Source organism: Phaethon aethereus, assembly GCF_964289735.1.
Source record: "Phaethon aethereus genome assembly, chromosome: 13".
Taxonomy (NCBI): domain Eukaryota; kingdom Metazoa; phylum Chordata; class Aves; order Phaethontiformes; family Phaethontidae; genus Phaethon; species Phaethon aethereus.
The window spans coordinates 2,545,236-2,561,011 of NC_138589.1; the positions used below are offsets into that span (position 1 = coordinate 2,545,236).

General features: G+C 47.9%; 1 protein-coding gene across 2 annotated transcripts in view; it reads right to left on the reverse strand.

Annotated features, from left to right (window-relative positions):
- Positions 1-15,776, reverse strand: part of GNAO1 (G protein subunit alpha o1) — a 146,330-nt gene that overhangs the window by 14,794 nt on the left and 115,760 nt on the right. Inside the window, exons 5-7 of one of the 2 annotated variants that reach the window (XM_082005834.1) lie at positions 10,898-11,026; positions 10,062-10,191; positions 3,107-3,260 (exon numbers count right to left, since the gene is read on the reverse strand). In XM_082005834.1, coding sequence (XP_081861960.1) covers positions 3,107-3,260; positions 10,062-10,191; positions 10,898-11,026 — 413 coding nt within the window. The remainder of the gene's footprint in view (positions 1-3,106; positions 3,261-10,061; positions 10,192-10,897; positions 11,027-15,776) is intronic. The other variant, XM_082005835.1, reaches the window with a different exon arrangement.

Sequence of the window (15,776 nt, forward strand, 5' to 3'; positions counted from 1 at the left end):
GTGCTGCCGGGTGCCAGCGCCCCGAGCCCTGGAAGGCTCCACAGTGGTAACGCCGCTAATGCTTTTGCATCCCTCTCCCTCCACGATGCTTTACTGATGGGAAATACAGTTATCTGCCAGAGACAGGCTTACTTGGGCTTGAGATTTGCGGTGGTTGAAGGCAGCGGCTCTGGAAAATCGCTTGCACTTACACGTACGTGCATCGCTAGTTGAAGACACGAGCTCATGAAGACCATGAGAATATGTTTGGGAAAACGCTTGAAGGCAAGCAAAATGTTTGCTGGGAGCAGGTTGTTGCTTAAAGACCTGTGTAAAGAGCTCGGGAGCAGATCCACACGCTGTGCAGCACCAGGAGGGTATTTTACGAAAAGGAAGTTGGTTGTTCAAAGGCATGAGGATTTAGATGCTGGATTCCTTCTGGGAGAGCAGGGAATCACTAACGCCAGGTGGTTAAAACATGTCCTGGATTCTGCTGCTGCTTTGCTAAGTGTTGTGCGTTAGTTAAAAGCATGAGTGAATTAAGGGAATGGAAACAGTCAGTGCTCCAGCATACAGCAAGCAAATTTGTGGACGCAGTCTTCTAGTAATTCTTTTTCAGCAGAACTAATGAACATCAGAAACTTCATTTCATTAAAAGCGTTTTGTGGAACCAACCTGTGATGTTGAAAGTCCACTTGTTTGACTTATAGACTTTCATGGAATAATTGTTTTTAACTCCAGGGCAACTTTCTAATAATGCTGCTTTTTCACAAGGCCACAAGGGCTTTATCTTCTGAGCTGTGGTCAGGAAAGCAGAGGCAAGCAAGGTTAAGTGCGTGTTTGTGTCTAAAGTCTGGGCTTAACATCAGCACGAGCTAGCTTCCAACTTTTAACGGTGCTGCTGAATGGCTGGGGGTGAGATATTCTTCACCTCTGATTCAGATCCCTGTTGGATCAGTGGAAGGACTTTCAGCCTTCAGACTTCCATCCCTCCCTGATGCCATGAGACAGAGGTCTGTGGAGGGTCCCTAGCACTGTGATAACTCCCAGCTTCCAGAACATCATCTCGAAGGAACTGAGAGCATCTCTAGGGTGCTCTGAAATTTGGGGAGGAATGGTTTGGTTCACTTGGGGATGAAGTGCTTCAGAAACAACCTATATTTGTTTTCCTCTGTGTAGTCATCTGAGAGCTTAGCTACGTGTGTACAAGAGTCTGCTTCCACCACGAAACTCCTCTCTTGGGCTGGGATAGCTTGGGAAGGAAAAGTTCTATATAAAATGACGTTCCTTCTTGTTCTAGTCTTTCTGCCATCAGGGATATGTAAGGATATGATTTCAGAGTGGGGTTACTGGGGGACTTCTGTGAAGATCCACAAAACCAGGTCCACAAAATGTGACCAGGAAGGATTAAAAGGTGCAGGTTTGCTTCATGGAGAGAAGGGAAAAAGAAAGAGGGCATGATAAAAATCTTGTATATATAAGATCAGTATATAGGAGCGCTGCTATAAAGAGGATGCTAATGAGCTGGTCTACAAGCCATCCAAAAGATGGCAAGCAACAAACTAATTTGCAACCAGACAAAATTGGCATTATTTTGAGGTGTATAGACTGTGAAATTTCCACTATGAGGTCTTTCTAGACAAACATGTCAGTAATATGTTGGTTCTGTTTGGACCAAGCAGACGAGTAGATGGCTGAAATGCATTGGTAGCCACAAATATCCAAACATCCATTCCCCAGAGGGGAAGCCAGCAGATGTTCTTCTGAATTCACATGGAGTTGTCGAGCTCCACGGTCATAGACCATTCAGCCCAAGGCAGCAGTGATGGATTACTTTTGCCTATTCACAGTGAAAAATCAAGTGCTCAGAGATAGGAAGCTCTGGTTAATAATTTGTTGGCCTGCCCAGAAATGTGACACTCTTGGTACTCCTGGTTCACAACTATGTTTCCTGACAAAGAGATCTGCTTCTCTGCCTGTCGGCTTGATTCATCTGGATGTCTCCGGTGAGCTTAAATAATTCATGATGATAAAAGTTTATTTTTATGCTCTCTCGGAATGGTAATGAGGGTTTGTGGAAGTTGGCGAGATACAACGGGAAGCGGCAGGGTGCAGCTGCAGCCTTTGCATGGGTGATGTATTCTCATCATTAGCAGGTCAGGTGCCAGGCAGCCAGCAGGAGCGAGGGCTTCTTGCATGCTGCCCCGTTGCAGAGCCTCCGCTCTGATCTCCAAGTATCACTAAAGCCTCCTTCTCCCCAGCCAAGTTCAGGGCATGGCTTGCTGTGGCTCTTCTCTGTCTGCACTATGGGTTAAGAGGTATGGGTGGCCAGTGCACGAGAAAATCAAGTGCCTTGTCTTCTATCTGCATTTGACTGGAAGTGTTTCCATGTCCAGATGCTTGATGTTAGCAAGCCTGAGAGCGAAACTAGGGACCTCCTAAGCTAATGTGATAAAAATTTACAGCTTGAAGTGAAGCACCCAAGCTGTGGGACCTGCTGTCTGCATGCTGGAGGGCTGATCCTGCAGCCCCTCGGTGCATGGCAGTGGGGTAGTGGCCGGGAACTGCAGAGCCTGACCAGACCCTCACTGTGGTCAGCCAGGACCCACAGGGCAGTGTGAAGGGTTATGAAACAGCAAAGCTGGACTCCAGCTGAGGACAGCCTAACAAACCCCGTGTGTTGGTTTCCCAGAGACCAGTTACCCATTTGTGACGGTTAAGCTCATCGTTGCCTTTCTGAGACCTGCAAGAGGGTTCATGTTCCCGAGCAACGGTGGGAAACTGGGCACAGATTTAGGGACTATTGTGCCAGCCCCACACCTGCAGGTGTTGGCCCAGTATCGAAACTGCCCATGGGGCAGAGATCAAATGCCCTGATTAGTGGTGGTGGCCCTTTGCTGGCAAAGAACTTGGGATTTAAGTCATCCTCACACTTTAAGTGGACCACTAAACATGGCATTTATCATTAAATTATTTATCATGAAATAAACTTGCAGGGAAGCGAATGGGAGCTCTAGCTATGAACCTTTGTCCTCATTGCCTGCGATACACAACAGCGTCAGCCTGGATGGGGAACGCTCCACGATGCCTTTGCTATGCGTTCCTGTTCAGCCAGCTTTCTCATTACCTGTATACTCAGGAAAGCAGATAGTCAGCGGAGATTTCTTAATTTTCTCCTCAAATATGTCCTTCTTGTTTAGAAAGAGGATGATAGATGTATCTGTGAACCATTTGTTGTTGCAGATGCTGTCAAAAAGCTTCAGTGATTCGTGCATGCGGTTCTGCAACAGAAAGGAGAGATCACATCAGGCCAAAGACAGCAACTCCGGGACATTCAACATGTAGGGAAATCTAATGCAACTAAATTAAGGAGGAAAACAAAATAAAGAAAAGCTACAATATACATAATAAATTTATGTATACATACAGCTGAACGTATACATACACAGATGCAATCCCTATAACATTTGACATACAGTTAGTAACTTAAGGGCATTTAACTATACAGAGCTGTTTTGATTTTGCATAGCGTATAATTTACAGGATCCCAGCTCATAGAAATCATCATGCACCATGCATGGATGGGGCATTATTTTTGCCCTTTGATCAGATTTATGAGTCGGTGTAGCTCATGCAGATTTTCTAAAATGTTTTCATTAATTAAAAAAATTTTTTTTTCACTTTCTCAAGTGTGTGTGGCACACAACTGGTTGCATACATTAACCAAGGACTGGTAGATCCTTGAATTAATCTAGAGTTGGAAGCAGACATCAAGGTGACATAATTTTGGAAATGACCTTGCCGTGACCTTTGCCTGGTTTTGTTATTTTGTTTAGTGTTGTTGTCTATTGTTGGGCTTTTAATTTTTTAAAATTGTTTTTTTAGTTCTCTTGGAAGATGGCTCAGCAGAAAGTGTCTGGCAGAGAGGAAAAAAGTGAAAAAGGAAGAGGAAATAGTAGAAAAAGGAAAAATGTAACAAAGGGCATCTAAGAACAACTAGACTAGAGGTCAGGCAGCTACCACTGATGTTAGCTCATGCCTCTAGAACAACATTAGCTGCTCGCCAGCAGAAGAGCCACACGTTCAAATGCATGCACAGCGAGAAGTCAGCATTTCGGTTATAGGTCATGCAAAAAAACGACACAGGAAAGGAGAGAGATAAGAGGAATGAAAACAAACAGACCAGTTAGAGAGTTGCAAAGTCCGCCACATGGTTTTATGGTGGTGGAAAGAGCTCACGGCAAAGTCAACCAAGTGTCATGTTCCCTGCTGCTTTCAACTCTCAACTCGGTTTTTCTTTCTTTTTTTTTTTTTTTCTTTTTTTCTTTCTCAGTTCAAGAGAAACTTCATACCTGCCAATTTGGTTGGTCTCTCAAATGCTCATTTTTTGGCCTTTGTTTGGCTAGATAAGGTCAGACGGCCGAGGAAAAGCTGTGAAGGTGCCGAGGCTGGCGATGTTTGGCACGCGAGGCCGACGCCGGAGTGCGCACGCCGGTCGCGTGGCCGTCTCTCAGCCGGGAGCCGGGTAGCGGAGAGAGCAGGCGCGGTGAGGACGAAGCACACCCAAGAGTCAGGGAGTTATCAAAGACAAAGCATGGTACAGACCAGACCGGCTCCTCGGCTTTTCCCAGCGGCATCTCCTTGGGACAGCACTCCCCAAACCCGCTAGTGCACATACGAGACTGGTTACAGCGACCGCCGGAGAGATGCTAGAGAGAACAGGGCTGCACGATCTCATTGCTGGGAGGTTTTTCGGGGTGGGTGCAGTGTGTCCCCCCCAGATTTGGAAATTCGGAGTGGTGCAGGAGACAGCCGGGGGCTTTCACCCCTCTCCTGCTCCGTTTCATGCCCGCACTGGCAGCGTAATTGAGCCCAGCACTTGACTGATTAACGCTTTCCTTTTCATTGATATACTTCAGCTGCTGCTGAATGTTTTATTTAGACACAAGTGCCTCCGTGTATGAAGGAAACACCCGATCCGACCCAGAGTGAAACAGGACGCACGCGATTTGCCGTACCATACACCACACGCTTTGCTCCCAGACTCGAAATGACCGAGCGTCTCCACACCGTGCATTGTAACGACACACGGGGAAGATGTGATTATGCACAAATGTGAAAATGCATTTACTTATTGGGTCTCAGTTGCAAGACGTTGTCTGTCTGGATCATCCCACCTCTGCGTGTTGTTCTCTGCTAACCTGTTTTGTACTAGATGGTGTGGGAGCCCTGGAGCAATGCTCCTCTTTGCTATCTGTGGCGTCAAAATTGTAACCGTGTAAAACCCACGTAGGTTTTGTACAGGAGATCCTTGGCTACCCAAAGCCTTTGGGAGGAGAGAAGAAAGCGGAGGGCGGTCAGGGGAACAGAAAGCAAATACAAACAACTGGTTTTTTAAGCAGCGTCCCTCACAGAACATTTTTAATCACATTTTTATCACCCTTGATGATCTATAATAAAAGCACAGAGAAACACACAGAGAAATGCTGCTTGTGGGTTAAACCAATACCTCATCTGCAGCAGCCATCAGCCTGGAGGTCACCGTACTTACCACGCTGCACCTCGCCAGCCCCGTACCACGCTGCGCAGCCCCGTCGGGGAGCAGTGGTGTGCGACTGCGCCTTGTGGCACAGGAAGCACCACGGGTGTCATCGGTTTTGGTTAAGAAATAGAAGCTGAGGACTTCTCATGAGCTGGGCTTCGGGGTTAGGTGAAGCTGACTTTCCTACAGTAGCAAGACTACGTAAGGATCCTACAGAAATCCTTCTGCTTCGCTTATATGGTTTGATTAATTTGCGTTAATACCTGTTAGGAAATGAGCGTGTTTTCCCAAGAAACAGTGACTCTTAGCGTCTAGTTGTAACCAAAATACACACACAGAACAAACTAATACATCCCTGTAGAAAATGAGAGTTACAATAAAAATCTTCTATTCCTTTCAAATTCCAGAAACAAGTTTCAAAGCTTCCTAAGGCTGCCTGACCTGGCTTTCTGATCGCTACATATTGATTTTTCCCCCAGCTCTGCTGGTCAGCTGAGTAAATATAACCACCGCTCTGCTCGCTCCTCCTTGTTTACCTGGGAAAGGTTCTGGTCATAAAAGCCACCTTTTCCTTCCCCATCACTAAAGAGAAGACAACGTTAGTCAAAAGCAAGGAACCGCTTTCTGTGTGTGGCCAAGGTGCAGAGCAATGTCCCAGTGAGCGGGTACGGATGCTCCTGTTGCCGTACCTTGCTGCCGCATGGGAAACGCTGTCGCATCCCAGGAGGGCTCCTGGTGCCGGCTAACATCAGAGGTGCCTCGCTGCCTCCCTTCCCTTTCCCTTCCCAACTGTTACAATCCCCCTTCTACCAGTAAATCCACAGTGGAAGACCCTTCTAGTCCCTTAAGGCTTAAGTCCTTAAGTTCCAGGGCCCCTCTCAGGAGCACCCGTGCTGCTGTGATGGGGCAGACATGCCTGCTCTGCTTGGAGGCATTAAAGATTACATGGCTCATACTTTTATATGAAGTGATATAGATTACTTCACCTGCTTTTGGACCCATTGTGCTGCTTTTTCCTACTTTATTTTGGGTCTATCACTAAGGGAAGTTCTGTTGAAACACTGGCTTCTTAATGTCACCTCCTATTCAAAAATCAGTATTTTAAAATCCTTAACGCCTGCAAATACTTTGTACCCCAACAAGGAAAGCAGGCCCACCGGCCACGTTACAGAGGGATAACCACGTGCTCATACAAATTAAAAGTCCAGTTAACTTTTCCTGCACAGGACAAGAGACAGAATTGCTTATAGCTGAAGTCAGATGTCATTCCACAACCGTGTTCTCATCGCTGATGTGAAGGGCAAGCAGCTTCCTGAGCGTGAGGGAGAAAGGATGCTACGGTCAAGACTCTGCCCAGACAGAAAGACACTCAAAACCCACCTTTTTTTTCTCCAGAGCATGGGAGGAGACCTGGTTATTTCTGCAACACACAGTCAATTCAGTCTTTTTGTTTTTTCTTAGAAATTAAGTGCCGTCATGTGAACTATAAGGACACTAACAGCTATCCCAAGCACAGAAACTCCATATTCCCCCTCCTGCTTGTATTGCCTAAGATGTCCAAGCCACTTCCACTTGCTTTGTCACTCCTAAGGCAATTTCTGAGCACTGCAACTCAATTTTCCTTGCCCAATGACAGCAGAGAGAGCATGCTAACCGGGTCACACAATGAAATACAAACCAACAGGCCAACACTAATGCACACCAAGGATCACCAGCACAGAACCTTCAACCCATCCCGTGCTCAGCAATGGGGACACGAACAATACTTGCACGTCTTGGCTAGATATGGATGACCTAAATAGCTTCATTTCAGAGGCAACAATGTGCAGCATGAACATCTCCCTCTCTTGCCATGACTCCTTTGAATTTGTGAGGAAAAAACCAGAGAGTAGTCTTGGATCCCACGACAGGTCCCATGCCATTGTTGTCTTTTTTTAAATTTCCATTAGGGATTCCATTTAGAAGGGACAACGCAAATCTGCCTTTGTTAATCATCTTCTCCAGTTTTACTGATTAATACGACTGCTGTCCCTCTCCATGCACTGGCTTTGCAAGCATTTTTTTGGGCACCTGAGATGCAGTAGGGCTCTCTCCCTCTCATGGCTCCACACCAGTCACGAAAGCTCTAGAAGTCTTTTCATACTCACAGAGACATCTGTACAGTCCCCAAACCTTCAGTGGCTTAATAGAGCTGGAAGCGCCCGGACTCTAGTAAGCATCTCTATAGAAAATGAAGATGGAGGAGCAGCATCCAGTTCACTCTCTCAGCTGCCTTCTCTTTGTGTTTTCTAAGTGAGAAGCAATAAAAGCTGATTTACGTCATTAAAGCCAGCAGATGTGACGGATGCAGACAGACAGCAAATCAGCTGACTGAAGAGATGCTGCTTTTACTGCTGGGTTTTTGGAGAGGAACCACGTTAGCAGGGAGGAGATCGAATGCTTGGGGGTTCAGCTGGGAGAGGACTGAGTCTGCAGGTGCCGCGTTTTCCACCTGCCATTTGTGCTGGGGGTATAACAGAGCAGACAAGATCCGACACCGTCATTTTTTCCTATTTGCATCGGCCGAGCTCAGGGTTGTTTATTTGGGTTAGGCGGGGGCGTCCTCCAGGCACGGCGGTGGCGATGCCGAATCCTTTCCCCGTTTACGCCGAATGTGTAAATGAACAGCAGCTGCCTCTGCCCTCCTGTTGCTCAGCATCCCCAGAAACGCTTTGTGAAAAGGGATTGAAATAGCAAGCAAATGTCAGCGCTGCGCCGGAGCGCAGCTCCAACTTCGCTCTCGCGTCCGGAAGGCAGGCGAGCCCGCTTCCCTGCTGCAAGGGCGAAGCTGGAGCTGCACAAATCCCCGCTTCTGCAGTTGGGCACTTCGGGGGGCAGCTGAGCTGGCACCCTGCTCGCCGCCGGGGTGGTGCTGGGTGACGGACAGTCACTGGCAGAGCTCAGCGTCCCCAGGAGTGATGCTGTAACCTCCGTCTCAGAGGAGTTAAGTTAAGGCTGACATTTCAAAAATGGCATTAGCATTCAGGCCCTTCCATTTTGTGCTCTGTGGCTTTGAATCACAGGCTCTGCCTTGTGTAGACCGGCACCCAAAGGTGACCTGTATTAAAGGCTGCCTTTGGCTTCACGGTTTGGGTGCCACAGCGCGGGTTATACCTACAGAGCACCTTGCTCTCCGCTCAGATCCCAGCTTCGCTTCCTGCTCTCTGGGTCTGCCCTCTCCCTTCTCCTTTATCTCCTGGGTGTGATCCCCCTGTGGCATTGAGCTAATGGCTGGGTTTTTCACATCGTGTCAGGCAATTTTTGTTCCTTCCCAGTAAATCCTACAGGACTGAGGATCCAGGAGCATACCAGGGCCAGGGTCAGAGGGAGGTGTCAGCTGAGGATTATAAACAAGCGGACGTGAGAGGGTGTAGGGCATCTCAGGCAGTCTGGAGGGACATAGTCGTGATGTTACTACCACCCTGAATTCTGGCATCAATATGACTCAAACAACCACGTGACTTCATCAGTTTGCCAGAGCTCATAAACCTGGCTCAAAGAGGTTAGAAACCACGGCCCCCCCTGTCTTTTTGGGAAAAGGTGACTGATAACTAATAGCAATCGTTCCCCTAATTTGTTCCTCATCAACAGCTTTCTGCAAGCCTGGCATCTTTATGAGCAGGAGAATAAAGACCCCCAGAGAGAGAGAGCTGGCAGGAGCGAGCCTTCCATGATGCCGCAGACTGGGCACAGACAAAATCATTACCCAAGTCTGAGTATTAACCAAGTAATAATAGTAATAACCAAGTAACCAAGCCTCCGATTCCTTTTCGTTAGACAAATGCAACTGGGTGGCCGCTGCAGTCGTAGTTAGTCCCAAAAGCATGCATCCCCGTCACACCGAATGAATGGCCAGAAGACAGTAATGAGTCTTCTTGAATATTTTCTGTGTATTTAATTCACTGATATTAATTGCACTCTAATACCAGGGAGCACACAACTCCTCACTAGCTTTATTTCCAGATGGTATTTTGAGCCTAATGTCACAGTGGGAAGTCATAAAAGCTCTCCTAGAGCAGACTACCTGAGGAATCAAACAGTTCCACTCTCACTCAGGAAAATTAATTTCTGTAGCCTGAAGAAATAGGTTATACTCCTAGACTGAGCCTGCCTTGGGCGTGCATGGCCATCCTGCACCTCCGCACCATGGCATGACCCCTTCCTTACATTTGTTTTAAAAGCCCACCTAGCTATAACTCCTCTCTTTCTGGATATAGGGTCCCGTTAACACGTTTTGAAAACACACAGGTCAGCTAGAAAGGAGAAATAAACCACTGTGACTTTACAGGTGCAAGGAAGCGTTACCTGGGTGTGCAGGACTTGATTTTGAAGCGTGTGGAGAAGGACAAATCTCCCCAGGATTTCAGAGTCAAGGGGGAGTGACTGACAAAAACACATTACTGTAGCACCCCAGTGAGCATTTGGCGATCTCTGAGCAGTTGCTGGTTATGCAGTATCCCGTAAAAAAGTGTTGGGGCCTCCAAGACCCAGTTAGACTCACCGTGGTTTCGTCTTCATGGAGCACCTGGTCATAGCCACTCAGTGCGACGCAGAAAATGATCGCTGTGACATCCTCAAAGCAGTGAATCCACTTCTTGCGTTCTGACCGCTGGCCCCCGACATCAAAGAGCCTAAGGCACAGGAGAGGACCATCAGCGCCTGCTCTTTCTTAGTTATGAGGAAACTTTAGCATTCTTGGCATTTTCTGACCATATGGTCCCTGAAAGGCTCCAAACACAAAGCAACAGGTCTTTCACCACTGGCTTGGTCTTCTCCTCCAGAGCCTGGAGCCGAGGAAGACGGGGAGGAGCAGTTACAGCTAGGGCTGTGGGCGTTTGTGGGAGACTCAGCAGTGTGCTGGGTCCCAAAGGGTCTGCGGAGGCGGAGACCACACACTCTTGAGTTTTATATGCTCTAAATGCTGTTTGTGTGTGGCTTTCTGTCTTCATGGCCTCTTCTCTCTGCTGGCTGGCATCATGAGAGTGTTATATAGCGTTAACTTATGTGACTGACCCACTTTAGAGATAAGATTTGGCCAAATATTTTTACATTTATGAGCTTGATCAGACTTGGGGCTAATCTCATATTATACCTCCCAACGAAGTAGTGTTGTTTGGATTAGAAGAAGGTACCCTGAGTTCCTATCTTAAAGGCAGGGATTTTCAAGACAAGACTGCCAAACATCACATGTTGTTGACCCCCTAAAATGCCACGTCCTCTGCAGTGGGCGTCACCTGTGTGTTAATCAGCTGTTTAACAATTTCTCCTTTGGGAACTACAGGGAAACACTGTGACAAATAGGCGCCCTGAAAATTTAGTGTGCAGTTTTAGACTAACCTGAAGTGGAGGTTTTTGAATGTGAAGTGGGTTTCTACAATGCCAGTTGTTTTGACCCTGGTTCGGAGGATATCCTGCTCCGTGGGCTGGTAGTCTGCAGCTCCGATTCGATCTAAGCTGTCTAGGTAGCTAAGAGAAGAAGGGAAAAGAAAAAGAAAACAGATAAGAATAAGACACACATTAATCTCCGTCAATCTCAGATGAATCCTTCAGCTTCCTATTAATCTTTTTCAATCACATTTTTCATGGCTGAATGTATTGTAGTTAAAGGAAAAAAAATCCTATTCTGGGGAAAAAAGAAACCTTAACAAACCCCACTAACCTAAGCACAAAATCTGATAGTAAACTGAAAGCAGGAAATTAAGGGGGGGGGGGTGTTGTGAGCCCTGATTGCAATCTGTGAAAATACACATTTTTAATATTACTTGCTATTTTTATTCCCTGAGGGACGAAGGTCCCAATCGGTCCATTGTGCTGGATGCTGCTCATACACACACATACTTTTCTGCAAACTTTTATTCAAAACATCACAGCCTTTTCAGATAAGAGGTTGGAGCATATAGGTCTCGCTCCTAGAACAGACAGGTCGAGTCACCTTTGGGAGATGCCTCTCCCTCTGCTGGGAAGGGAGGGGGACGGGACAGCTTGCTCCGACGAGATGCCTTGCCTTCAGTCAGATCAAATTAAGGGAGATAAATCTGCCAAAGTGAGTCACCGCTTCAGTTTGAAATCCAGCATAGGGCTGTGATTGAGGGAGATGCAGCGCTTGGACAAAATCCAGGCGTCCACTTAGATGGTTGTAATCGGGGAGTATAAATCGGGGTTTTTTTGGGGGTAGAAGGGAGGCTTAGCTTTCTAAAACACTTGGATAGTTTTAAAACATTTACCCTTATTCTGCTCTAGGCTTAAAATCTATGAACATAGGCAATGCCTCTGTAGGCTGAAACTTTGGGCAGGAAGTCCAGTCTTTCGGTGTGAAATGTTTTTGTAGGGGAGCCCAACAGCTGTGCACGTATGACCACAACCCATTTTTTCATCCACACTCAAGACAATTTTTCAAAACAACTCAGCCCAACTAAATATAATTTATAAAGAAAAGCGGAATTTCGATTACAATTTAACACGAATTATAAACACAGAGCTGCATCACACAGCGAAGTCTTTCTCACCACATTGAGCTGCACGCTGACACTCCAGCTCCTCTTAAAGAAGGTTTGATGTGCACTACAGGGCCTAAATGCCTCCCTCTAGCCCCAGGAGCATCAACCCAATGCACATGAGATGCATTCAATATACTGTGAATATAATAAAGCAGGTCTGTGTGTGAGCAGTGGTCTTGCCCTTTGGATCTCTGTGCTTCTGGCAGCCTGGATATTGCCCACAGAGGCAGCGGGGCAGGAGGTGACACGCTGGGGCCACGACGGGAGGGTACCCGTTCAAGTCTTAGCCAGAGGATGGCAGCTTTGCCCAATGCAGCTTGCAGAAAATAAAGGGTAGTAAGAGGAGCTGTGCAGTTGTAGGTAAGGAAAAGACACTGCTGTCCCTAGATAGTACGAGTTTACTGGTAAGTGTAAGAAGGTATGAGCTGGAACCATTCACATAACACAGCCATGATGTCTAAGCTTGACTTTCTCTTTCAGTTTAGCTAAATATGATTTTTTTTTTTAACGTAGAGTGTGGGCTTAGTCCTGGTGAGTAACCCACTCACACCGAGTTGCTGGTGAGCACGTTTCCCTCTGTGCCTTGCCAAAGCACGTCCCACTCCGCCTGAACACGCTGCCCCGTCCTGCCACTGGAGATGCTTCCATGCTGCATCAGAAAGAAGGAAAAGGCTTTCCATTTGTGTCCTGGAGGGAGTGCTCTGAGCCAGGGCTTCGGAGCAGGACACCTAGTGTGCTGGGGCCATGCACTCTGCTACCTGTGCAAACTCATTGCCAACGGCTTTCATGCCTACCCTGCTAGCCTGCAAAGGCAAAGGGACAACCAAACTCGGTGCTAAGGTGAAAACCAAACCTCACCCTGCTCGCACCACGTATTTTGGCTACCCATCATATTTATCATTCATTTTTGCTAAAGAATTGCAAAAATCATGTCAGCCAGAGAAAAGTATATAAGCTAAGCAGGCTTATTTTTATTGTGCCCTTTTTCAAGCATTTAAAGCCATTGTGGTTTTGTGACAGATGCTCCCTTAATAGCCTTATGATGGGCCCTGGATGGATGAATGGGGCTTCCTTTGGAATCAGATCCTCTGCTGTGACGGCTGAAGCCACGATCACTCATCTATTCACAACTGGTGTCAACTCCTGTTATTTAAGAGACAGCTGCATTTCTTCACATGTCTCCACAGATTGAGGCAGCTCTGCAGTGCCGTTATTGAGAGACCCAGGCTCCCCTCTGTCCTCAGGAACAAAATACTTCAAGGTGATAGTAAAAAGTGGAGGTATAAGAAAGGGAAGGATTTTCTTTCCCTTGTACAGCTCTCGGCAGTACCCTGAAGACCTTTATCACTTCCTCCATCTTCATTTTCTGCATTTTCCTATGATTCAACTGTCTTCAATTTAACGCTCCCTATTAATTATTCTTGCCTTTGAGATCCTCCTTTGATGCTGGGAGTACGGCAGATGAAGACATCTACTGCAAACTGGGCAAAGGACTCGGCATTGCAGCAGCACCGGGACAAAGGAGTTCATTACTGTAATTAGTGCCTTCAGCGTGTGAAGATTTGCTTGTGAACAGCAGCGTCCTTTAAACCCCAGGCCGCGTGCTGGGACTTCAAGGGGTTCTCACTCACTACCGGCGGGCACAGCCTACAGCTCTTCCACGCGGCGTTCCCCCGGCTGCCCGACAGCGAATTAGCTCCAGATTTGATTTGATCCTGCACACAACCTGGCTCTGAGGCTTGGAAAGCCTCGCCTCCCTTCACGTCCTTGTCCGTGGACGTGATGCAGCCTCGTGTGCCTGGCTCCGCCAGAGTTACTCAGGGGGATCAGAGGTTTGGGGGACCTGATGCAGCCTGCCAGCCTCTTGAGGTGGCAGGATGATAGCGACAGAGGGAGGAGAGCCGAGCCGGATCCACTTCATCCACCCTCTCCTCCCTGACAGCATCCAGCTTCCAATCCTAGTTGGGATATCTTCATAGGAACCTTGGCTGGTGGGGGTTTCCAGCATCTGTCTGGGTGAGGGCACTGCTTCCCAGTGCTTAACTGGTGCTGTGATGGAGGATTACTCAGCATCCCCAATACTCAGCCTACCCCAATTTCAGGTGAGCTGAGCTCTGTGAGTCCAGTGCCTTGGGGCCACTCCCACGCTAATGCATCCAGCCCGGCTGCCAGGCACCCCGGCTCCGATACCTGCTTGCCTTTTCTATTAACTTCCCTCTTCAGCTCTTTCCTCATTTCTAGTGTTTTCCATCATTCTCCATGTGTTTCTCAATGCCCTAAATTCTTTCAGTTGCCTGGGTCTGCTTTCTGTCTGTTCCCAGCAGTCTTGATGAGGGTCAGCCATCAATTTATACGAAGGTATACAACATCTTCAGTGCTGGTTTTCAGGCTGCATTCCAAAACTGTTTATTCCTCTGGCTGCTCTCCCCTGGAATTTCTCCCATCTCAGGCTGCAGCAGATCTTTTTTCCCCCGGACTTGGCGGCAGCTGAGCTGGACCCTGTTGGCATGTTGCATTCCACGAAGCTCAGCCGCAAGAGCGTGCCGTGGCACGGCTAGCACGCCAACATCCAGCTGCGGGATTGGGAGGCTCAGGCAGGCTGCTGTTTGGATGCCGAGCTGATTTTAGCTGCTTCTTGTCGCCTTGTTTCTCTGAGGTATCTCGGACGCTTCACTGGAGCGCTGGTGCTCCCTGCCCATGCTGCTGGGAAGGACCTGCTGGTCTGCTGGGTGCAAGCCGTAGGTGGTGGAGGATGGGATGTATTGGGGGTGCCACCTCCTTGGGAACAGGGAAACCCAGGTGGGGACAAATTGCCACACATGGCGCTGGTATGCCCTCTGAACCGCAAATCTAAAGGCCAAACTGTTGCTGGAGATAATTAGTTGTCACAGCCAAAAGGCTCGATGACACATAATCCCCTCAGAAGCTGGCATCTGTTTAACCAGCAGAAATAAGAGCACTTCGGAGGCTGCGGAGCGAGCGCTCGGCTCTCCCCCTTCCACGTCATCTTCGTTGCGCAGTGCTGGCATCAGAGCTCCTTCCACTTCCCAGCCCCAGGGTTTGCACACTGGAGTGGAAGCATATCTGAAATGACACATCGGCTCTTATTTGCAGCCTGTCTTGCCCAGGGCCTGCAGGGGTTAAAAAAAGCTGAAGAAAGGTTACAAGGTTTTTCAGTACGTGAGTAACTCTCTAGCATTCATAGTCCTGAGCCCAGCAGCTCCATTACTGCCTATACCTTTTATCTTAAATACTTTGTTTTGAAGCAGATTGCAGGTTTCTGAGTCAGTCAGTTTATCAGGCTCAGGGAGGTGAAGCCCGACTATATTACGCTGCTAAAAGCAAAAATGCGCAAGAAATGGCATTTCCCAAATACAGGGAGAGGAGCTCACTGAACTGAGGCTACAAAAGGCAGACACTCTATAAGGACCAGCTGACATTGAATATCTTCAGAGAGTAATATTGAAAATAGGGAGTAGATACAGTTTCTTGTGCCTTCTTTTGCTGTTTCCAACAGCATGTGGTAGGAGCACTGTTGAGAGACACTGCACGGAGAAAGGACCGTTGCCCAAGTTATCCCATGGGAACAGGCTGGCAGCAGCAGCCTACGTGCAGCGCGTGGACGGGGACCCCTCCCCAGGCACTCTGCCACCACGAGCACCTTCTCCCAGGGCTGTTACTGCTTATGCCGAAGGCTCCGCTGGCGGCTTTCTCGGATG